This window comes from Balearica regulorum, chromosome 7 (assembly GCF_011004875.1).
Source record: "Balearica regulorum gibbericeps isolate bBalReg1 chromosome 7, bBalReg1.pri, whole genome shotgun sequence".
Classification (NCBI taxonomy): Eukaryota; Metazoa; Chordata; class Aves; order Gruiformes; family Gruidae; genus Balearica; species Balearica regulorum.
The window spans coordinates 8,240,442-8,257,863 of record NC_046190.1 but is presented as its reverse complement, the minus strand read 5'-3'; the positions used below and the strand labels follow the sequence as shown (position 1 = coordinate 8,257,863).

At 39.7% G+C, this 17,422-nt stretch overlaps 1 protein-coding gene across 1 annotated transcript; it reads left to right on the top strand.

Annotated features, from left to right (window-relative positions):
• Nucleotides 1-885: 885 nt before the first annotated feature.
• Nucleotides 886-17,042, top strand: LOC104644097 (inactive pancreatic lipase-related protein 1). The gene is made up of 13 exons (XM_010313613.2): nucleotides 886-992; nucleotides 1,396-1,444; nucleotides 2,212-2,366; nucleotides 2,925-3,050; nucleotides 5,204-5,338; nucleotides 6,439-6,547; nucleotides 9,558-9,677; nucleotides 9,922-10,041; nucleotides 11,480-11,598; nucleotides 12,740-12,869; nucleotides 13,969-14,080; nucleotides 15,764-15,931; nucleotides 16,923-17,042. The coding sequence occupies exons 1-13, from the start codon at nucleotides 972-974 to the stop codon at nucleotides 16,984-16,986; spliced, it is 1,428 nt and encodes a 475-aa protein (XP_010311915.2). The 5' UTR covers nucleotides 886-971; the 3' UTR covers nucleotides 16,987-17,042.
• Nucleotides 17,043-17,422: the final 380 nt, after the last annotated feature.

The window sequence follows — 17,422 nt, the reverse complement described above, 5'->3', positions numbered from 1 at the left end:
AACAAGCATAGCAAAGCTGTTAAAGCTTTCCAGCTGAAGAGTTAGCTGAGGTCTCACATTTCCCTTCAGTTCACTTACACCTTCTCCTAGAAACAAACAGGACCAAGAGGTTCCTAGTCCTGTTTATTTGCACAGGCTGTTTTTCACATTTTATTTGATGTCCCTAGCAGAACAACCTACTGAGCTCTGCAACATCACTACACAAAGCAGCCATGTCACAACATCTGGGGGAATTTTGTACATTATTTATAAATATGTCCAGTATGTTTGCTCTCAGTTCATCACTCAGAGAAGGGCCTTCTCAAAACTTGGGTTACATGGGTAGCATAGAAAGGATCCAAAGGGGTAGATGACTGTCCTTCTACATCTACTTATTTCAACAAGGAAACGAAAGGGACACCAGGAGAAGGTCAGACTCCTTCACTATGAAAAAAAACCATACTAGGCCCATGAAGAGGTTTTCTAAAGGGATAAGACTTCACCAAAGTGAGCTGATGTTAGGAAATGGGCACAAAAGACCCAGAAGCACAGGAGCATTCCACATCCAAAGTCACTTGATGCAGGGCAAGGGAGGGTACTTAAAGATGATAGTACTTCCCTACTATCTCCCCCAGTAGACCCTCTACATCCCAACTACACAACACAAAACCCAAAAATCTTCCCAGCCAAGACAAGCACCTAAATGCACTGCTACACAGATCCACAGAACTGTCTTTAATGTGCCACTCCAGATGTGTTTCTGCCTGGGAATTACCCTACCTTTGGAGCTCAATTCCTATTCTGGGCTCCAGCACACCAATTCAAGTAATCTATGTCCATGGATTTCGGACTTTTCAGAGAATCAACTATTAAAGTTGTTTTCCATATTAGCTATAAACTATAATCTGAAATAAATGTTCCTATCTTTCTGGGAACATTTCCAAGGGTAAAGCAGACTATAAAAAGTACATGCAAAGCTTGCACATTAGTGCATGGAGCTTCAAGGCTGCATTGTAAGTAGTTCAGTTTTGGGTTTGGTTTTTTTTTACCTTGTCAGGTATATGGCTTTCCAAGACACAGCAGTATAAAGGGGAACGGCAGCTCATATAGGCATCCTTATGCTACTTCTAAAGTAGCTACTATACATCTGATTAGAAGCGTAGCCTCAACAGGACAAAAGTCACTCTGGATTTAAGCTGTGCTTTAGCACATTTAAGAGCCCCGCAACCTCTAGTGGAGCAAGCAAACATAAAGCTGACTCATAGGTCTCACATATGCAGGTCATAGGTATACATTGCAGAGAAGACAGACACGGCATCCCTTTCACCTTGACAAAATTCAGCACCAGAAAGCTAAGTGTGCTTGCTCATCAAGCGAGTTAGCAAATCCTAGCTGCTTCTTTTTCTACTGTTCTAGATGCTTGGAATTTGGATACTTGCACTATTTCTGCTCAGCACAGCAGAAGGTAAGCACATTGGGTTAGTATTTATATAGCCTTTCTATGCTGCTATGCTTTGTGAAATATATTCTACACTATGGTGCCTTCAAACTTACTGATTGAGGTTACATGGTTTACTTTCTTATACAAGAATGGTGAGATGAGTGTGTCTGCATGTTGTCTTGTCGTCTTCTCCAGTCTGGAAATACCACCCTAGGAACATGCAAGAAATGCTGGCATTTTCTATTTCAGAGCAAAGCTATTGCTTTATCAAACCTAGGAAAAGTTGTAGTCTTCTTTAGTGATGGAAATGGAGAAAAAGCCAGGGACAGAGGACAGGGGGCAGAGGCAATCTAATGAGGGTACAGCTTTATATTCAGCAGAAGCCACTGGCTTGTATAAGACTTCTCATGTACAGTGTAGTCAGCTGTTCAGCACTGTCTCAAGTTATTACTTGTGTTTTCTCAATATCTTCGCTTGGTATTAGGAGAAACTCATCAGTTTGCCTTGGGCAAACCAGAGCTGGGGAAAGATATCCAAGGTATGGTACAGGATACGCATGGAGAAATTCCACTGAATGCTTTGTTGATGAGCAATAGAGTGGCTTCTTTCCTTGGGGCAAACTGTAGCCTTTGAAGATCTGAGAGAGGGCAACTGTTGGTCTTTGCTTTCTGTAAACTGTAGGTTTTTCAAGAAACCAAGGGACCTCCAGAGAAGAGATGCTAAGAGTTATGACTAGCCTGCTCCACTTCTTTACTCATTCACATATTATTGATCTGATTTGTGTGCTACAGGCAAAGAAGTTTGCTATGAAAGGCTTGGATGTTTCTCAGATGATATACCATGGTCTGGGACTACGGAAAGACCCATCCATAAGTTACCCTGGGATCCAAAAAAGATAGACATTCACTTCAACCTGTACACAAGAGAAAATCCTACTAGCTTTCAAGTAAGAACTATTGCAGCTTAAACATTAGTAAATCACACGTAAAAAAGAGTAAATAAAAAAAAAAAAAACAAACCACACATACACAACCAAAAAGCAGACTCCAGCTGCCTTCCTGAAAAGTGTTAGAAATGGCCAAACCTCCACTTTATTCAAGAGACAACCTTTTCCAGCTCCTTGGCATGGTCTCTTGCAGAGAGAACATGGGGCAGAACTCTTCCCCTCCGGCCCCCACAAAGCAGCACTGCCCCGTGGTTTCTGTACGGCCACTGAGAAGTACTGGGAAACTGCATTTTTAAAATCATTGGGAAATTTTTTTCCACAGATAAGATGAAAATACATTAAAAGTAAAGTCTTGGCTGCTCTAAGATATGTGTCAAAGCTTGCTTTGAATGGAGATATAGACATTAAGCCATACTCATGTGAACACTTGCAGAGGAATTTAACATTGCATAACATTTAAACACCTGTACAGATGAGCATAGTTCAGGTCTTTCTAATTTTGATAAACTATTTACAGAAAGCAGATTTAAATGTTTATTAATTTACTGTCTCCAACAGGAGATCTCTGCAATTGATGCCTCAACAATTGACTATTCAAATTTTAACACAAGTAGGATAACCAGATTTATCGTACATGGATTTATAGATAATGGAGAAGAAAACTGGCTGTCAGACATGTGCAAGGTAGGTACCAAAGGGAAATCCTGTCCCTGTGAAGTTCCTTAGTTTGCATTTATAAACACATTCCTACAAGTTGTCTGTTTTCTCTATTTCTAACCAATTTCTATCATAGTACTTGTAGTGATAAGAAGGGAAAAAAAGGCCACATTTTCAAATTGTTAGCAACTTAAATATGTAGCTCTGCACCTTGAGGAAAAGCATGAGGTTAAATGCATTCAAATTCTTCTCTTTAGCGAAGCAAGTGACAACAGGATTTGGCTCAATAAGTGTCCTTTTTCTTGGGAAAAACAACACAAACCCTGCAGCAAGAAACTGCTTAGGAACTAGAGCAATTCCAGAAATAACTGCAGACTCATCAGCATTGCATCATATTTCTCCAGACAAGAGACAGGTTTCTAGATGTGGAAAGTCCATCACAAAGGTATGGGCTGCCACGTGAGTGTGGGAGGCTGCGGACACGGGCTGACCATTAACAGAAGCAATAACTCTGTAGAAATGTACATCCTGAAGGGACCTCAGGGCGAGCATTTGAGCAAAGGACTCAATCTAGGACTTGCTATTAACAGTGAACGAAGCGAAGCACTCTGCTTTATTGATTTTTGTGCTAATTCCCCAAGGCATTTCCTAATCCTATCCCCATACAAAGTTGCAATTTCAGCTTGTGGTCTTATCAAATCCTATAAACATGCTTTCTATTGCAGCTGCAGCTAATGAAAGCTACTAGTCATACAGCACAGAGCAAAATACCAGCTGATGGCATGCGACATTTTTAGGATAAGGTTTTTCAACTAGTCATACAACTAGAATTTTATTGAAATTCTATAGTCCTATTTTACGTATGAGAAACAATGTGAAAGTCCACTAAATCAAGGTATTTCACATCTATTGCATCACTGTTACCTGCTTCTCTTTGATACTTGGTCAAAGAAAATAAGTTTATTTGACAGTTTCTCATTGGAAAAAAAAAAAAAAAATCTATCTTGATTATCACTTCATGAACATTGAAGAATGATTGGTGGATTTGTTAGTTAACAATTTGTTCAAAATATCAGGAGCAGATTGATGTTTTAATAATTCAGAGTCTCCCATTTTCCACTGTTAAAATAGAGATTTTTTTCTAGAACCTCACAATCAACAAGATAGCTCACATTTTGCTTCAGCTAGTCCCTTAAATCCTTTTGATCAATTTTCACCAGGATGTAGAGGCACAAGATAAATCTTTAAATTCTTTCTCTATTACGGTGGCCTATATTTTATCACAATGCTTCAATTTATTTTAAAAAAAAATGGTCTCAGTAAATCTTTCCAGTAAAGAGTGGAGCAAATGGGACTGTGAATACATCAGCTCTCCTATGTTTATCTATTATTTACTTTCCTTCCCATTAAGAAATAATTCTATCTGCACATTTATTTTTACATTTCTAACATAGCCACAGACAATTCTATTGTCTTTTTTGTCCTTTGTCAGTTGTAACTTGTTTTGGATGCTTTATAATGTCTGAACATAAAGCAAAAAAGAATATACCAAAGCTGCTAAAGCAAAATACACTTAGCCAAACAATCCATCTCAGAAGAGAAAAGCAAAGCTTCATATTCTGTGGCAGACAATAAAGTATCTGCCTATATTTACATATTCCCAAATAAAGCCATAAATCTGACATGAATATTCAGTGACACCAGCAATTTATGCATCCTCTTATAAAAACACAGACGCTCTCTTTCTTACAAATCTCTGTCAGAAAAACACTCTTGATTATCATCATCAAAAGTATAATTCTAATTGAATTTGAATTTTAAAAGTACTTTTAAATCACTTAAGTGAATCAGTACATGAGTAGACCTCTTACTTAGCGTTACACACAAAGTCTGATTGAAATTAAACATATCACTATATTGTTTTCCCTTCTGCAAAAAAAATACTGCTATGGGTATTTGGAATGACAGTGTGGCCATGACTGCAGCATACCACCCTAGGCCAGTATTGTGTCCTTATTTCAGCATTGTATGAGCACACAGATATGCTAAGATTTTGGTTCTTAAAATGTTCTAAAATACCTGCAACATTTATGAGTTGAGCTGTAAAAAGGAACATTAACCAATTACAGATTGTATTTACTGTGGGGCTCTTTAGTTTTTACTTTTGTTTTACAAAACAGAGGATGCTTACTGTGGAAGATGTGAATTGCATCTGTGTAGATTGGAAAAAAGGCGCGAGATGTCAGTACACCCAGGCATCAAACAACGTCCGTGTTGTGGGTGCTGAAATAGCTTATTTCGTAAATGTTCTTAAGGTAAGAACTTTCTGGTTATAAAGCTATAGCTATAATGCTGATTTGAAAGAAAGAAGATTCAGGAACTTTCATGAATGTGAATGTAGCCCACAGAAAACATTTTCTTCTATGCAGTGATCATTTTAGAAGTTGTGCTGAAAACGGACTTTTTTTTTTTTTTTTTTAAGTTAGAAAACCATGTCGCAACAACAGGGTTAGCCAGCTTAGAGATATAAAGTTCTACAAGACATGCCCATAGTATAGCCAAACAGTTATTCCATAGATGTTAACAGCTGTGAAGTGGTGTGTAGTTTTAAATATACAGAGATAACAGACACAGCAAACTGCCTTTTCACAGAGACAAAGCCTACCAAAAGGCTCCTAAGAAGACCAGAAAACCAGCTGGCAGCCAGCAGCTGGAGGACAACTGCTCTCCAGTGAGCAGCAGCTCCTGGGACAAACAGGACCCACACAGCTGCCCCAGGGGACAGCCCTTGCGCACAGTGCCTACCTCTAGAGAAGGTGCCACGTCTCTTAGCCAGCTTCCCATGGGAAGCAATGCTTCGTCTGAAGCCTTCTTATAATCTAAGTGCTTTCAACACACATTTCCCATAAAAGAGGTATAAGTTACTTAAATAGATAGTACGCTGGATCAAGGAGCGCTCTGACCCATGTCTCACGCTCTACATCTGCATTGCAGCTACTGAATTACTGTCCCAAAAGGCCAAAGGCATCTCTCCTCTCACGTCCTGCTCCAGCTGCACGTGTTGCCTGAGCGGTGTAACTAAGAGCTCCTGCCTGGCTGAATCTTTCAAGCCAGAGAAGTATCCTGTGAATCTTAATGAGTCCAGGACATAAAATGATTACAGAGCCTCTCAGGATTCTGTTGACAGAGCTGTCTAGAGCTTTAACAGCTTCTAAATGAGGGCAGCACCTGAATAAGGAGTTTTGAAATATCTATGTATCAGACATAAGTACCTAAACTGGCAAACAGATGCTGAAATCCTATAGGAGCTCCTGAGTCTGTAGTCAAATTGAAAGTAAATTTATAGTCCCTTTTTACTCTTCCCTGTTGCTGATGAAAACAGATGTAGTAATTTTTTATATTGCTGTTTTCTCAGGAAAAACATGGATACTCTCCAGCCGACGTTCACATAATTGGCCACAGCCTTGGAGCACACGTGGCAGGCGAGGCTGGCAGGAGGCAGCCGGGGATTGGAAGAATAACTGGTAAGAGACTTCAGTCACAGCTCATACTAAAGACACCACTGCTTAACAAAATGTTGCTGTTCGTTTTCTTTTACGATTGTATCTGACTGTGGGCTGTAGTTTAGTCCAGGGTAATTTGGACATTACAGACCGCAGCCTCTTCTCACAGCACACCGAGGAGCGGTGCCCTGGTAAGCGTGGGAAAACAGTCAGTGCGGTGATTATTTTGGGTGCTTGTGTTTACACAGCAAGGGAAAGGCTCCACACAGCCAGAAGGCCCCCTGCAATACCTCAGTTGACTTGCTGATACACATTAAAGGCTGTGGCAATCCATACAGAGCTTGCTTTCTCATGCTTCATCCTAGCAGTGTTACTGCCCAGACCAGCGTTGGTTTGGAGCAGGACAGGAGTGATGCTGTAACATAACGATATTCCATTGTCTCTGCTAAAAACAAACTCACAATAACTAATGTATCACCAGAATCAGCTTTAGCTGCCGTGATTGTTTTTCATAATGATTTGTCCAACACTAATGTAGTAAAACAGACCGGGAGAGTAACCTCTACCTTCCTTGTCATAGCAGCTTTTCTCCTGCCATTTTCATCTTCATTAACCTGGCCTGTTATATAGCAGCACACCTGATGCAAAACATCACCCACCGCTTGCAGGTCCCTCCAAAGCATGCTAGAAGCAGCAGAACAGTGAGCAGTTAGTTATTTTGTACTGTAGTTTTGCTAACAAATGTCATTTTCCAGAAAAGGGTGGATTAAACCTGACATTTCAGAAGCAGTAGGCTAACCTTCCTGATATATCATCCATTGTCACCTTGCTTTGCTATGATAAACTTTTCACCTAGTAGAGTACATTAACAGTAATTAAATTCTGCTTTGGTTTTGTTGGGGTTTTTTTATTATTATTTCCAGCAAACTTTCTCAAGTTTTATTTTTTCCCTTAACTGTTGATACATTACATCTCCGTTATTTCCTTGGCAGCAAAAATCAAGTCACATACTATTGCATCACCTCTCCAGATTCAAGGAGACTAAAAAAACTGCACTTAAAGAGACAGTCAGATTTCAACTGAATCCTTCACTTCTCCTGAGGGAGATCACAGGTTTTATGTTTATACAGCTCTTGTATTAGTTGTAGCTGCAGGAGCTCACTCCTACTTTCCAGATAATGTCAGAGCTGACTGATCAGAAAGAGCCCCCCCATTTTCACTATATTCCTAAGTAACAGCCAGTCCCTTTTAAGCGCTCTCACATTTCTGAGTTTAGACATTTTTAAGGAATACGATGTCGTTTTCTTCACTTTTGGTCAGCTGTACTGATTCAGTTTTTGCCTGGCCAGCACTGAATTGCTCTGTCGTCTTTCCCTGTTGAGAGTTACACACCCTATGCTCTGGGAAAGTGAGGAAGCCTCTCTATTGCTGAGCCAGGTTATCCTGTTCAATTTTTTCAGAGCAGGCATTTTTTGGTTCTGGTTTGTTTTATAGCTATCCTCATGTCACCCTGAATATGCAGGCTGTAGACATCCTCCACTGGTCCAATAAATAGTGTCTGTGTCTCACAAGATATAACAGATCAAGGCTCTGTGACTGCTGGCCAGAAGCATTTTCATTTTCCCTCTGATCCAATGGCAAGTTCTCAGTTTTCAGTGTCCTTTGGCTTGTAATCTGCTCTCTACCCACACCAGCTGAGAGCAAATGACTCCTGAAGGAACCATTTTGCAACACTTAAATGATGAAAATGTGTACAGCCGAGAGGCAAAGCGAAGCTCCATGAAAGCGCAGGCTGTCTCAGCCCTCTGCCCACAGCAGGGGCATCAGTAACACAGCCGCCACATAACCATTTGCCATATCCCCGCACTGTTCTTCAAGGGATTGCCCTCATCTTTCTCAAATTGTTTAACTGGCTCTTTAAAAAAAGCAAATGGCAATCAAATAGGCATATTTATTGCAATGTCAATTCATTTCTAAAAAAGTCATTCCAGAGACCTCACAAAGCAGATATGCCATTTTGAGTATTTTAAAACCTCCAATACTCTCCCAGAGAACAAAACTGAAAAGAGGTCGTATCAGCTAAACTTGGGATCAAACCACTCCTTTCTGAAAATACAGGTAACTCACCCTGCAGTTTACATTCTTGAGCAATTTTTTAACATGTTCAGCACCTCCAGAGTTTAAAGGTACAGGCTTGATCTCCTTATTCATCACGCGGGCAGTGCCAATGGCACTGTGCGTTAAGCAGAGTGACCTTTCATACACAGAGACAGTTTTGGATATTATTAACACAGCCCTTTTCAATTTTTACTTTTCCTCAGGGATTTCAGGCTTGGTGAACCTTAGACTAATAGTCTACAAAATTCAGTCTAAAAGCAAAACCAAATCTGCTGCCCAGGGACAACAAGAGATGCAAGCATAAAGTAGCAAAAAATGGGTAATTTGCAAGACTTTACAAGATCCTGAAATTACTTGCAGCAATTTGGGAAACAAATGAATTATGTTTTCTGCTAGGATCAAAAGCAAAGATCATCACTTCAAAGCTAGATGTTTTTCCAAAATCTGACTGGAGCCAGAAGTAGGCAGGCTGGTTTCAATGCCTCCAAGCACATGGGATGCTACCAGCATCAATTCCTGTTTGAGTACTCTCAAACAAGGTACTCTAGAAACCATGCGCATAGATCATTACACGGGATACAGGCATAGCAACCTCAATTTGAGCAACATCAATAAAGAGAAGTTCCATTAAAAAAAATAAAAGTTACATCCAAGTGTTGGGATTCAATATTGATGTAAATCAGTAAAATTTCATGGGCTTCGCATAGGTAATCCTTCCTCCTTCCTGCAAGGAAAGCTATTTGGTAAGAGAGAGCACAGATCATTATTTTATTAATGCTTATACTACTTATATCTAAGGAACCATAGGTGACTATATATACGTGATATTCATTATATACAATCATAATGTTATGTAAAATGATACTTCTATATCTCTTTATCTATACATAAAGAGCTAATCTTTTTCTTTCAGGACTAGACCCTGCTCAACCTTATTTTCAAGGCACTCCAGTTGAAGTCAGACTGGATAAATCTGATGCAGAGTTTGTTGATGTTATCCACACAGATTCAGCTCCCACAATCCCTTATTTAGGTGAGTATTCAGCCTTACTGCATAAATACTAAATTACTTATGCCCTGTGCCACTTAAATATCAAAATCATTCAGCAAGACTCAGTTGTGCTGGGTGATGCATAGACACAGAACAAATACACCGCACTAGTCACTAACAGCTCATATCCTAAAATACCAAGCACAGACAAACTTCAAGCCAGCAGTTGTAGATATGAAGCAATATTCATTTAAAAATGTGCTTACCCCTACTTTAAATATTTCAGGTTTTGGCATGAGCACAGCTATAGGACATCTTGACTTTTATCCAAATGGAGGAGAGCAAATGCCAGGGTGTGGGAAGAACCCTGTTTCACAGATTGTAGATATCGATGGCATCTGGGAAGGTAAGTGTGTTGATTACATTATAAATTCAGGGGAAGGTCACCCCTCACAACCTAACTGCTTAACTTTTCTTAATTCAGGTGTTCTGCATTAGCTTTTGGTGTGTCCACCACAATGGCAGCTGCAGAGTGTAGTGAAACTGTCAATATGCTCAAAATACACCATTTTCCAGAGCTTATTTGAAAACAAACAAGACAAAGTGTTTACCTCTGGAAGAATATGCCTCCTCTAAAGTATCTAATATCAGAAACAAAAGTTACTGAAACTGTGCCAAAACTTTTGAAGGGTCTGCAACAACACACTTCGTTTCTGCTCAGTTGCCCAGCAGCAGTGCTGGGTGGAGTAGGGCAACGATGCTCACAGCTACTTCTGTTAGGGGATCTTCAGCTGCAATTCTGCTGAGATAGAGCAATTAATTTATTTTTTTTAAGTACCTATTACAATCTGGGTTGCATTAAAGCAATGTAATTGCATCTATTTTTAGTCAGCTAAAAAAAGATTGGCACATAGCTGACTAAAAATACACTGTTCTTTGTTGTTTTACATGGTTCTAATAAAAGCTCTAAGTATTAGAAAATTTCTATGTATCTTAATAAAGTTAAATTGCACATAACATTAAAAAAACAAACCAAGATTTTGCTGCAGAGATTTTTCAGTATATCATCCAAGCTCTTTTTTATATTGCTGCAAACACCTTAAACTCTGGGAATCCATGAACTTATTTGTGATACTCCTTTTACTCCAGGTCTTATTCAATGCAGCTGGAGGCATTCCTTTTTCTTCTTTTTTTTTTTTCCCCCCAGAGTAAACTTGTTATCAATAATGGAGAATTAAAGCACAAAGAAATAACTGTGTTGTATGTGATCTTCTTTTTAACTTAAAGCCAGGAAAATAAAGGCAACAAAAGGAAAATAATATATTCATTATTTTAATTTTAAGAGGCTCCCTTCCTTAAGCACCCCTGAAATAATAATAATAATAATTTTGTTTTGAAGTCCTCAGCTGGAGCAAATCAGCATTGCCCTAGGAAGTTCACTGTTGAATACTTTTGATTCGGTTTTCTTTTGTTATGGTAATGAAACTGTTGCCTACAAAAGACCTGCTTCATGTAGTTCTCATTTCTATTGTGAAGCTCGGTCAGATTACTCGAATAAGTGTTTGTGAGGGGAGAGGAGGGCAGGGGCTGAGCTGAGCTGCACAGCCGGTCTCCACAAAGCATTTCAAGTTTGCGTTTTATACCTGTTGAGGCAGTGATGTTCCTTAGAGCATCAATTCATTGCAAAAAGCAAGCTTCAAACCTTATGTTTGATACTCCAAGAACGGTGATGAGGCTTTTGAGGGGGAACGATACGTCTCAATGACATGGCAAGGGCTGTGCCAGTATCTTTCCTTGAATGGTAACAGAAAGCAAAGAACTAACCTGGGAGCATCTTTTCACAGGAACTCGGGACTTTGTGGCTTGCAATCATTTGCGGAGTTACAAGTATTACTCTGACAGCATTATCTACCCTGATGGATTTCTAGGCTATGCCTGTGCTTCATATGATGTTTTTGAAACAGTAAGTATTTCTCAGAGCCTCAGGATGGACCACGCCAAAAATAGTAGCTCTTATCTATACATCTGAAACTCAATTCATTTCTGCTAGCTTGCACCCAACGAGTGCACGTGTAAGAGAAGTGTCAGACATGCTAAAGTATTATAGCTTAGGCAGCTGATGTGAGTCAAAGTAGGAAAAGGCAACCACAAAACAGGGACGTCCCTGGTTCTGTGCTGATATGACAGCCCTGAGGTACAAGTGGAGCTGCTGTGGCTTCCCCAGGCCTGCTCTGCTGTATCACACTGGGGAAGAGGTGAGGAGGAAAGCCTGTCCCCGTAATCATCAAATGTATTTATCCGACAGCAATGAGTGGAATCCCGTACTGTAGCAGGTGAGCTTTCAAACATAGCTTAATTTTTTTTTTTTTTCAAAATAGCAAAAGTAAAATAATATGTCATGGCCTGATGGGGTCAATCCATGGTCAAAGTACTTTGGTGGCTTAAGATGGCCTCAGGGACAGAGCACAATGGTTTATGGACTAGGTGAGGAAGCCCTTCACTCTCCCAGACTGGGAGACAGGGAACTACAGCCTGCGAGTAGCAGGGAGGTAATGGGCTCTTCATATCCTACAGGCAGTATGGACAGAGGTATCAACATCTGTAGGGCTCAGATTGACCTTTATACCTTCTGGGCAAGTGACAGAGATCACACTTCTCAGATCACTTTGGGAAAAGGTGACTACCTGCTTCTGTCACCATAGTAAAAACCTGCTTTCAGGACAGAAATGAGCTTTGTTTTCAAGACAAAGCCTTTCTTTACCCAACTTGAAGGCATAAGGAGACATCATTCTTTCTCATCAGCTGCTGGGAAGGACACATCCTCCTCCCTGCTCCAGCTCAAGGCTACTCAGGAATGTCACTGATGTGGCTGAATTGAGCTAAATGGCATGAGAAAATACATTGAGCCCAGAAAAATCAGAGCCTTTGAGAAAGTTGGCTAGCTTATGTGATTCTTCTCAAGTCACAGAAATGATTACTTGAACTTTGTTGTTGCTGTGATACAGCACCAGTTAGGTGGATGCATTAAAAATAAGTTCTATGACTAATTTTTCTTTTCTTGGCTAGCTGGATAATTTTATTAATGATATATTTGTTTTCACTAGGAAAACTGTTTCCCATGCCCACAAGAGGGATGCCCAAATATGGGTCACTTTGCAGATAAATTTAAAGGGAAAATTAAAAATAATTTCGTGAAACTTTACCTGAATACTGGAGAGGCCAAGGATTTTGCTCGTGAGTTTCAATTGCTTCCATTGCTACCTACTCCTTGTAAACAAACCTTTTTATTTTCCTGTTTTACAATTAATTTTAACAGATCTCATAGCAGTGCAATGGCTCTTCAGCCCTTCATGCCTTTTCCTCTTTTGCTCCAACACTACTGTCCAGTTTTGGGCCCTCAAGTACAAGAAAGATGTTGACAAACTATAGAGTCTAGTGGAGGTCACTGAGATGTTTAGTGGGCTTCACTACAAGGTGCAAGGAGAAAGGAGTTGCAGCAAGGTAATTTCTTATTAAATAGTATGAAAATTAGTATGAAAATTACTGGCACAATGACAGCGGTTAAATGCAGGAAGAGGGGCCCAGAGAAGCTGGGAAATATCCATGTCTGGAGATGTTCAAAACTCCATTTGATAAACAAATAAACAGCTGGTCCTGTTTTGAGAAGTGGATGGACCAGATGACCTCCTTTACAACCCTGGTTATTCTAAATGTCAGCTCTCACAACATGCTTCTTCCTTTGCCGTTGTAAACCAGAATCAGAAGAGCTGCTTTTCCAAACTGTGTGCTAAATGAAAGTTCCCACCCCCAAAAAATATTTTCCTTGAGCTTCAACATTTTTTTATACTCCTTTTACACTGCTTATATTCTGATATATATCAGTATTTATTTCTGACACCACCTTCTTTCCAACTTCACTGTATATGAAAAAGTTTGTGGTCAAAATGCTGAGCTCTATATTGTGTTTAACATGTTATGGATTAGATTTTTTTTTTTCCTCGCAGAAAGTAACAAATGTCTACCCATTTCTTAGGTTGATCTCATTAAGGCATAATGACAGATCAGACTCACTGATGTTTTGTATTTGTTTTGCATGGTTATAACCCAAGGAAGAGCAGGGAGCACCAAGGTTCAGGTGTGAGAGAGAGCATTCATTGTGTTAACCCCTTTCAGCCCAGCCAGCCTGCGATGTAACCTTGAGCTGAAAGTCAAAGGCAGTGATAACCTTCTTTTGCTTTCAAACACACTGTACAGACCAAAAAAACAACACTTGATATTTTGGAGACAGTTTCTCCCTGGGTACAATCCAACTTACTGTATTTCTTCTGTGTAGTTTGGAGGTACAAAGTGACTGTGACCCTCTCTGGAAACAGTAAAGTTAAAGGATATGTAAATCTTGCCCTGTATGGAAGCGGTGGGAACACAAGGCAGCATCAGATCTTCGAGTAAGTTCAAAATTCAATAGAAAAGAAACTTCAATTCTAGAATGTTTAATTAATATTTTCAATTAGTGTTTGGGTTTAAATTGGTCCTGTTTTACAGATCACATTCTACCTGCAGATGCAGCTCCCTGATGTAAATGCAGTGACAACTCACACTGGATTTGAAGGCAGACATCTAGAATGTAGGATTTTAAAATGTTAGGATTTTGTGTCACTTATTTGCTGTACCACCAAGGTCTAGCTGGACCTGCACTAGCAGAATTCTGATCTCTTTTTCTGTCATAGGCTTGTAAAATGTTGGTGCTAAAGCTACCTCATGATTTACTACTACTTTTTGTGGCTCACAACTTTGTTTGCTTACACTGAAGCTGCTTGCTTGCCTCGTGGTTTTGTTTATTTGCATTTTTTGTCTTTGTTTCAACTAAAATATCTGAAATGATGAAAAATATGGAGAAGGCATTTTGATGTGGGTTTTATTTTTTGGTTTTGGTTTACTGAAAGCAAAGTCACTTCCACTTTCCCAAGTAGGACTTCACATCTTCACACTTGGCAGCAGGTGTTTGCTATGAGTTGATCCCCCTTTGCAGGCATCTGTGCATTCACCTGGGATCAGCCTGCCAGTACCGAGTACGCTCCAGCACTCTCTAGCTGCTATTTGCAGAGCCTGTGTCAATTTAATTGCTGAAAGTGAACTTTTTATTCTCCAGCAAATCTTGCTCTCACCTACCAGGCACCACTGTGGATCCGACAAAGAAGGAAAAACGCAAAGGGATTTTTGTCCTGCCTCTCATTACTTTCATTGCCATAAGCCTTTTAATATGGAGGAGAATAAACATCCTCCTCTGCAGGCAGAAGAATGAGAGAGTGCAAAGCTAGGGGAAGGAATAAAAATCCTGTCTTTCTGAGGTTTCTTCTGGGTGGTTCTGTTGGGTTCTCTGCTTTTTTTCTTTTCCTCTCCTGTATCTCTCAGGTCACGTCTACAATAACAGTTCTGCAGTGATAAAGGCATCACACATTCAAATGTCTCCTGACTTCATACAGGAGGGTTAAATTTAAGTAGCCCTTCACCTTCAGAGCATGGGGATGAGAGGGGACAAAGGAGATGATCAGAGAAGCATTGGTTCATATTCAGTGAAATGTAATAGCTGAAGCCATTACCAGTCTCAAACTGCTGCCATTTACACTTTGCTATATTGATGCGACATGAAATAAGTAGCCAGACTATAAGCTGTGGTGACCCAAGAGCAGATGCACATTTGACTCAGCCATGGCACTGCAAGTGTGGGAATCTCTGCTAGTGAGCCAAGCTGAGCAGCTGGTGGATAATCCTTTTGGCCATCCCAAACAAATCCAACATCTGTATCATATAAATTAATTAACATTAAATGAAGAATTAATTTATGTGCAAAAAAACCTGCCTACATAAGCAACTGGGAGCAAGCTCTACCTTCTCCACAGGGATTGTCCTGTAACTGGGTCTTCTTGTGAGGTGTGAGTGCAGCACATCAGGTCTACCTGCCTTTCCTTCTGACAAACACTGATTTGGGATGATTTACATTGAAAAATTGGCAATAATGTTGTTACCATTTTCTACACACTTGCTACTATAGCAAATCAGTTGACAGGACTGGTAATTAATATTAAATTCCAGCAAGCCTCATATCCATAAAATGTTATTTTTCACAGGGGGACCCTTCAACCAGACAACACTTACACAAGCTTCATTGATGCAGAAGTTAACATTGGAACAGTTACAAAGGTTAAATTTCTTTGGAACAACAATTGGTTAAATCCAACTTTTCCTAAACTAGGAGCTGCAACTATTACAGTACAATCTGGAGAAAATGGAAAAGAGTAAGTATATCCATTGTGAAAATTTTGAAAGCTACTTGGGAAGACAGCAGACAGAATTATATATGGGGTTAAAGCATTTTCACAAGAAAAGCTATTTAAAGCATTCAAAGACTCTCAAAGAAAACTTTTATTTCCTTCCTTTCAAGACACTGTTCATCCATAGTTCAATTAACTACTTCAACCCTTGCCTTAAATAGCTTCAAAGAAAAACTTAAAATATTTACAGGCTTCAGAAGAGAAAAATACAATAAGCCTACCCTTCCAATGAGCAAGGCTAATACTTAGAAGCTGCGCTTAAAAGGCTAAATCTAAAGTCAAAGGAAATAGGCTAAAACTGATTTCTGTAGACTTCATGGAATATGGCTTGAATGCTTGCCTTACAGAAGTATGATTTACTGATCCAATTCTACTCATAAGTTGATCAGTTATGTTATTTCATCCACCTCATGATTGGGTATCTAGAAGAGGAGGTATAGTATGTGTTTTAGACCCATATACAAATTCATAGTTAAAATACCATCACTTAAAAGAGAACATGGGAGATGGAACCCGTTTTGAGCAAACCGCAATGATCACAGCCCAGCAGCGTTACCTTTCAGCAGAGCTCCTAAGTCCAGGTGTAGTGCCTATGCACAAAGCACATTGCTGATGAAGCGTCATTTCTGTAAATAGCGAGTCACTCTTCTATTGACTCATGCATTTTGCTCCAGTAGTTGTGATCATCTACATAGTGATGGTAGCACAAAATCTGGGGGGGAAAAAAAAAAAAAAGAAACTGTAAAAGGAAAGGCAGGCAGGCAGTCAACCAGAATGAATGCAATCCATCAATACTTTCCCCAGCAGTAATATTTCAAACTTAGGAGCTCAAAGTATGTAATGTTCAGCTGTGTCAAATGACAAATCAGATTGACTTATTTTAAAGTAAATCCACTTGTATAATCTCAACAAATCTTGACAACTCAAGGCATTTGTATATTTTTGTTTTCTTCAGATTCCGTTTCTGTGGTTCTGGGACGGTGAGGGAGGATGTTCTGCAAACTCTTACTGCTTGCTAACAGCACATACGGATGCCCAAAATTTTGCTACCAATAAAAGCTAGTCATGCGTAAAACACTGGAGTCTGCTGTCACTGCAGTTATAATACTGGTGATGTTGGGGATTTTTTGCTGGTTTGGGGCAGGGGAGGTGTGTGTCTGTGGATACCTGTCTGTAGACAGAATTTTGAGAGTAGCTTTAGCAGTGAGTGAGCCAAAGCCTGTTGAAAAGTTGCCCAATTACAGCCTGTTTCAAAATAATTTTAGACCTAAGGCTAAGCCAGGAAATAGTGTGAAATGAAGATGAAACAGAGGTGGGAAGGTAAGTGGATACAAAATGGGGCTGGAAGTTTAATTTTAATTACCCGTGAGAGACAGAACAGTGAATGTGGTGGAGAACTGATAATGTGTTTTGGTGTGTTAATGCTGAACTAAGCTTGGACCACGTGATCTGGAC